The sequence below is a fragment of the Ammodytes marinus genome (assembly GCF_949987685.1).
Source record: "Ammodytes marinus genome assembly, chromosome: 17".
Classification (NCBI taxonomy): domain Eukaryota; kingdom Metazoa; phylum Chordata; class Actinopteri; order Uranoscopiformes; family Ammodytidae; genus Ammodytes; species Ammodytes marinus.
Window position 1 is genome coordinate 3,571,116 of NC_137221.1, and position 7,488 is coordinate 3,578,603.

At 40.4% G+C, this 7,488-nt stretch overlaps 1 protein-coding gene across 1 annotated transcript in view; it reads left to right on the forward strand.

Annotated features, from left to right (window-relative positions):
- The first annotated feature begins 5,069 nt into the window (after window positions 1-5,069).
- Window positions 5,070-7,488, forward strand: part of LOC307263930 (chitin synthase chs-2-like) — an 18,294-nt gene continuing 15,875 nt past the window's right edge. Inside the window, exons 1-4 of the mRNA XM_080045232.1 lie at window positions 5,070-5,097; window positions 5,599-5,734; window positions 6,155-6,343; window positions 6,845-7,488. The exon at window positions 6,845-7,488 is cut by the window's right edge and continues 236 nt beyond it. Of these exons, the coding sequence (XP_079901358.1) occupies window positions 5,072-5,097; window positions 5,599-5,734; window positions 6,155-6,343; window positions 6,845-7,488 (995 nt within the window). The 5' untranslated portion in view covers window positions 5,070-5,071. The remainder of the gene's footprint in view (window positions 5,098-5,598; window positions 5,735-6,154; window positions 6,344-6,844) is intronic.

Sequence of the window (7,488 nt, forward strand, 5' to 3'; positions counted from 1 at the left end):
ACTTCTTCCTTAAGAGCCTTTGTGTCGGCTGGGTTCATCTTATGGCCAGATTGTACTGTCAGGATTGTACCAAAATGGCAGGCCAGAACCCAATAGCACGACAACAAACAGTTCAGGTATTGCAACAAAGTTTAATAAGGAATCAAACCAGGTGGTAGCGAGGCAACAAGTCCAAGAGGGGCAGGCAAAGGGATAATCCGAAATCCAAAAAGGCTGGGTCAAAACACGAATAGGCGGGCAGGTAAACAGGCAGGAATACAGAATGGCTGGAGAGCAATGTAACACAAAGACAATCTGGCAGGGAACTGAGGGAATGAACCGGTATATATACTGTGGGGCTAATAGCTGATGGGGAGCAGGTGAGTGTGGTTAGACCAGGTGGAAGTAATCAGCAGGGAGTGCAGAGCAGGGGGGAGTGGCCGGGTCTGAAATGACAAGAGAGTTAATATGGGAACAGACAAGTGACAAAAACTAAATTGTGGCTGAAGTAGTGACAGATCTCCCTTATTGGCCGTGTGAACGCAGTAGAGATGGTCTCCCTGCTGAGATTTCCGTATCTATTTCAGAATGTGCCAATTTATATTCCTAAATCTTACTTTAAGTCAATTGATTCTATTGTAATGCCTTTCATTTGGGGATATACAGTAAAGCACATAGGATCTCAAAAGCCCATTTTCAGAAACCCAGGGAGCATGGCGGACTGGGGTTACCATGTTTTTTACGTTATTACTGGGCTGCCAATGCTAGAGTGATGGTGTATTGGCAATTTACATATGAAAAAGGCATTAGACCTGATCTGCCCCCCTGGTTGGCAATTGAAAAAAGCTTGGCCCCAAACACTTCCCTTACTGCCCTCCTTTTCTCTTCTCCCAGACCGCCTGCCTCCTTTAGAGGAGACCACTTTACCTTGTCCAACGGTCAGAGAATTTGGAACCAAATTAGGAAGGCCTATGAACTACCGAGCACGACCATACATGCCCCAATCTGGCATAATCATGCCTTCATGGTCCAAACTAATTATTCATTGAACCAAGTTAGAAATTAAAAAAGAGAGGGAGAGATAGAGCGACAGAGTGAGTGAGAGTAGAGGGAAATAAATTGGGCAAAATAGATCGATTATATCTAAGATTGAGAGATCATAAAACTTAGTTAAGTTAAAAATAAAAAGGGAGAAGGAGATGAAAAAATAAAATAAAACGGACAAATTTGATTACTGTGATTAATAGTGTTTTGTTTCAGATTCTGAATGTTCAATCCCCAGTCAAAGGGCTGGTGGGTCTCAGACAGTTCATATAATTTATAATGAGAGAGAGAAACGGGTGAAAAGTACAGTATGAGGTAAAAATGGATCTCATAATTCATTATATGCCAATATTAAATCAATTTGATGCTCTGAAGGGACAATAATTGCAACAACAACAAAAATCAGACATAAGCCCCGGCCACTTCCGGCTTCATATCCGAATATAGATACACATATAGATTATTGTGTTGGTTGAACAGATACAGATAATGACGTCTACACTGAAAGCGGAGTTACTGTGGTGTCTGAACACCGAGACAATACCTTGTTCCTCTTGTGTTGATTGCATCGTTGGTCTTAAATTTCTTTTCAAGTGGCATTAAAAAGGTCTTAAGAAGTCTTACATTTAACTTGCATTAAGCTGTAGGAACCATGATTAAAGGTAGCCAATGAGGTTTAAAAATACATTGTAGTTCAGTTCAGTTCACATGTCCTTTTTTCATATACTAGTGGAACACCTCTTACAAAAATGTTTTGATGAAAGCAATTGATTGATGCACTTACTGTATGTGGGTTTGTTCCACCCAGTCAAATAAATTACATTGGAAACCTTTTATTAGGGAAGGCCTGCTAATTGGAGACATTATCTCATAATTGTTATTTAATTTGAAAGACGTCGTGGAGTCTTACCCGATGAATCACTCTTTGGAATGTCTTTCTGTTTCTCTCTCTCTCTGTCTCTCTTTCTCTGTCTCTCTGTCTCTCTTTCTCTGTCTCTCTCTCTCTGTCTCTGTCTCTCTCTGTCTCTGTCTGTCTGTCTGTCTCTGTCTGTCTATCTCTCTCTCTGTCTCTCTTTCTTTCTGTCGGTCTCTCTCTCTGTCTCTGTCTCTCTCTGTCTCTGTCTGTCTGTCTGTCTGTCTCTGTCTGTCTCTCTCTCTCTCTGTCTCTCTCTCTGTCTCTCTTTCTGTCTCTGTCTCTCTCTGTCTCTGTCTGTCTGTCTCTGTCTGTCTCTCTCTCTCTCTGTCTCTCTCTCTGTCTCTCTTTGGAATGGCTGGTTTCATTTGCCAACACTGAACAGATACACTGTCAGTGTCATTAACTTGCTCACTTAAAGGTGCTTCCGAGGAACTTTCAGTTTGTGTTCATTCTAGCGTCCCCTTTGGACAAAAGTGGTAGTGTTTTTACCACGCCAGCTGTTGTTCCTGGGTGAGCGTACCCTTGCACTGATGGTCTTGTTTGCTGTAACATGCCATTTATGGTTAACAGATTAAACATTTGAAAAATTAGTTTCAGAATTATTTAAAAGTTCCTCGTAGCACCTTTGACACATTTATTGAGTTTTGATTTGTAATTGCTTTTTGAATTACACAAATTATGACTTTACTTGGGTCTAAATGTATGTTAAAAGTATTACAGTTTTTCACAATTGCTTAAACACATTTCCTGATAGACTACCTCACTTTTTCAAAACCCTAAACACAAATCTCAAAACTCAAACACAAAATGCAAAATCCTTCACTTCTCTTGCAAAAGCAACCTTTGCCCTCAAAACAGTGTTAACTCTTCACTAAATGGTGTTTTCCTTTCAAATGACAAACACACACATCATATGACTAGACATTTCTAGCACTCATTGAACACTGGTGTGCAGAATAGAAAACACTATAGTATAAATGCAAACCACTATATGAATGCTCTATCAGTAGATTTATGCCTTTGCATGTTCATACACTTTCACCTACAGTAACAACAAATACTTTACGGTTTTTTCCAAATACTAACACACATGTTGCAGAATAGTTTATTTTGCCATTTCAAACAAACACAATGAATAGGTAGGACTGCAGTTCAAGCAATTCAGTGTGTCATCATAAACTAAGAAACAATTACAGTAGAATTAGGGAACAATGGTAAAAAAAAAAACACGTTGTAAGGAATTGGGTGGCTGGATTATGAATCATTTTATGGATACCGCCTCCTGTTTGCGTCTGGCCACATCGCCTCATCAACATCACACTCAATGTCATCCTTTGAGAAGCAACAAGGAAATGATCACCTGATATCCAGTCTAAATCTCCTAATTATGGAGCGACTCAGGTTGGGCTGCACTCTCTGTCCAGGCTCCCTCATTGATAGGCCATGATCTATAACATAGTCCACTATAGTGTTCCTGTTGTATGTGTCTCCTCATGTTGCCTTCTTTGTCCTCGTCCTCCTGTCGCTCTCTCTCCTCCTCTTCCCCTGACTCTTACTGTCTCAGAAAGGAGCTGAGCTCACCTGGGGTCTATGTGTAGTGCTAAGGTTTAGACTGATTGGTATTCAATTAGTTAAAAAAAAAATTCAAGAAGTGTGTTGGAGAATTTCAAACACAGTGCAAAGCATATATCGTGTTTGTCGGGTTGGTGCTTTGGTTTAGGGCATGGTTACAAAAGTTAGAGGTTGTGATGCTGTGGTCATAGCAGTCACTTTTAGTGTTTACAGTATTCGGCAAAAACTGTATTTGTACTAAAATGTGCAGTCTACTGTAAATCACAGCAAACAGGAGCTCATCTCTGACCCTTCTATAGCTAACTGCACAAAAGCCTTTTGAGTTTAGAAATGTGATTGGCAGTGTGTTCTGTGTGAATACCAAGAGAGAGAATTCAGGAAGACTGTGCAAGATATAGAGAATTGTGTGTAGTGTTGTGAAAAATGTGTGTTTTGGAATGAGAATATTAGTCTAAGGCAGGACATGTGTTTGGAGTTCAGCAGAATTGGTTACGCAGTTGGTAAATTAGTTTCAGATTGTGCACATTGTGTCTGATGTTCCAAAACATGTGTTTAAAACAATTGTGAAAAACTGTAAATGATCCAGGAAACTAAAATAAATAGATCATTGACGTGAGCACTTGAAAAAGAATTAAAATGTTTCCGTGTGTTCCATGGTTCTGTCAGCACCATGTCATTAGAGATACTTTGCAGATGCGCTTAAAATAACAGTGAGTTACCGTCTCATTCCAGTCCGATGATCAAGTAAATGCCGCCATAATGCACCCCTTAGAAACATATTTTTTAAGGTTTATTCTCTATATCAAAGGTGCAGTTGAACTGTGTGTGTGTGTGTGTGTGTGTGTGTGTGTGTGTGTGTGTGTGTGTGTGTGACTGATGGCCATCTCCCGAAGGTAACACACTAACTATGCAGAAAAACTGTGTGTGTGTGTGTGTGTGTGTGTGTGTGTGTGTGTGTGTGTGTGTGTGACTGTGACCATAAGGTAACAACACTAACTGCAGAAATTCCCCATACAACCACACTTCCATAATACTGAACCATCCCTTTAACATTAATTATAATATTAATGAGAGCGCAGTACACTCCACATTAGCCGGCTGTGTACAAGGAATTTTAAGTTAAGTTAAATTTAAGTTTTGTGTGTTTGTGTATGTCTGTCTGTCTGTTTGTGTGTGTGTGTGTGTGTGTATGTCTGTCTGTTTGTGTGTGTGTGTGTGTGTGTGTGTGTGTGTGTGTGTGTGTGTCTGTCTGTGTGTGTGTGTGTGTGTGTATGTCTGTCTGTGTGTGTGTGTGTGTGTATGTGTGTGTGTGTGTGTGTGTGTGTGTGGAGTGCACTGGCTTAGCTGGCTGTGTATCAGGAATTTTAATTTGATCCCATTCATATTGTGGTAGAGTGTGTTTCATCCTTGCACCCATATTGGCAGCTCACCTGAGGGAGGTAAGGTAGCGTGTGTGTTGTGTGGGTGTGTTTATGGGCAGGGCTGCAAGCTCACAGCATGACTAAAGATTTACACTTAACTGCTGTACAAAGCAAATCACACCCATTTGCGGCAGCCACCATGGAGAAAGACAGAGATGTGCCCAAGTAAGTCACAAACATTTATATATATATATTTTTACATGTATTTCTTTATACTTGAGGTGTTTCTTAGTAATAGAGTTTTACTTGGCAGCTATTAAGACATTGTTTATCTAATATAATCTTCTACCGTATATATAATTTTTTTTTGAGATTTGAGATTTCTCTGTACTCAGTTCTATATATTTTCATGTAAAATAAATTAGTACATTTGTGATGCTCTTTTAAGATTTTTTACGCCATCAGTTTTAGATAAACAATGTTTTTACAATTATCATAACAATTTACTTCATAGACTCTTAATTAAATGTTGATCAAACTATTTCAAAGTAAGTCATATCAGTCTCTATTTTAGAAAATTTTATTATTTGTTATGATGTTTTTGACTTATTTAACTACTTGAATAAGTTTGTTTTAAGCTATATATTTCTTATAATACCACTTTTAGTACTATTGTTCTACCTAACTAGTGGCTTCATATTTTGATATTTTGGTGTGTTTGTACAGCAGGCCTTGGGATACCTGTCGAGAGCTCCCCAACGTTAACGATGATATGACACCATGGAAAATTCTGAAACTAGTAAAAATCGTATCCATCTTTCTCGTGGGTGTGCTAGTGTTTGGGTTGGCGCTATGTAGCAAGGTTAGTACACTGTTTTTATACCTTTTTTATAAAAAATGTTATTAAAGAAAGACACTGCAGGTGAACAGGGTACAATGATTTACTTATAGATATTATCATGACATTTTTCCACTTGATTACTTACATTAAAACGATATTTTTTTCTGTTAAATTCTTTTCTGAAAATTATTTAATAACTATTGGAATGTGGCACTATCTTCGAAAGATTCTTTTTTAAACCATGAATCTAGATGTTGGATAAAGCCACAGTTAAAACATTAAGTTAATTTTTTTAAATATTAGTGTCTGAAGCTTTTACTTTTGGGCCTAAGAAGTTTCCTAATTTTTTCAAATGTTCTAACCACACTCACAAGCCCTATCTGGTTCAAACCTGTTACAAAATGTCAACATGTTTTTATTCATTTTTTCCCCCTGTTCCAGGCCTCTTTCCTCATCCTCATCACCTTGTCTAATGAAGGCACCAGGACTCTGCCAGACGAGCAGAAACCCGTGGCCCTGCTGTGCATCGGCTGCTCTCTGGTCGCCTCCAGTGTCCTGCTCATTCTCAAAAGCATCTGGAAGGCTTGTTACAAGTCGTCAAAACTGCCACGGAAAAGCACCATTGCCCTGGTGAGACGAGAGGCGACATTTTTTATTTTTTATTTATTTATTTTGTTTTTTTTTACAACTTTTTCCCATCTTTGACTGATGCTCAGGGATTTTAAAGGTGCAGTCAGTGATTCTGGAGAACGCTTGTTGTTAAAATCACTTTCTGTCAATATCAGTGAATATCTCCTACTGTTTGTGCCTTGAAAAAAAAATCTGGTGTTAATAGGCTACACAGCCAAGACTCTGTAAACTGGTATGTTAACAAGGGGGGGGGGGGGGGGGCTGGGTGCAACATAGCTACTGTAGAAACAACAGTTTACCGAGCTTAGGCTTTGTATTAACACTGGATTTCTTTTCAGCACAGTATGTGTGTGTGTGTGTGTGTGTGTGTGTGTGTGTGTGTGTGTGTGTGTGTGTGTGTGTGTGTGTGTGTGTGTACTGAAAGCCTAATGCCCCCCATACTTGACCTTAACCCTTTTCTTTGAACCATATTGTTGAATTCCATCTGTTTCTTCTCTCCAGGTTTTGTTCTTTGAGTTCATCGTGTCGTTTGGCGCCGCGGTTCTGACCATCGTGGCGATGCCTCACCTGGACATCGTGACCAACGTGACCATCTTCAACGGAGTGGCCGTCATCTCCGCGCTGCTGCAAGTCATCACGCAGGGCACCGCCAGGGAGAGGAAACGCTTCATAATACCGTCCATCACCGCCTTGATCTTTATCCTGATCGGTTTTGCCCTGTTCGTCTTCCTGTACGTCTTGAAAGCTCCTGCCGATACCAAGATGGCTACTTGGGTCGGGCTGGCGGTGGGCGGAGCCTTCTTGGTGTCTTTCAATTGGTGGGAGAGCTACTTCAGGGTCATCAGCCAAAACAGCAACAACATCTTCCTCATGAAACTTTGCCGGGATTTGACGAGATGCCAGAACATCCTACACATCATCTCCAGCGTTCTGAGGATCGCTGTGACAGCCGGTGTGCTCGGAGCCTACGTGCCTTTGAGCAAAATGGACTGGAAGATAGTCACCGCCATCCCAGAGCGCGAGACGAGGATTATAGCCATAGCGATCGGGGTCCAGCTGATCTCCTCGGCGCTGTGTCACTGGTTTGCGATCGCGGCCTGCAAAATGCACGCGGTCAGAAGATGTTTTATAACGCCTCTCTACAT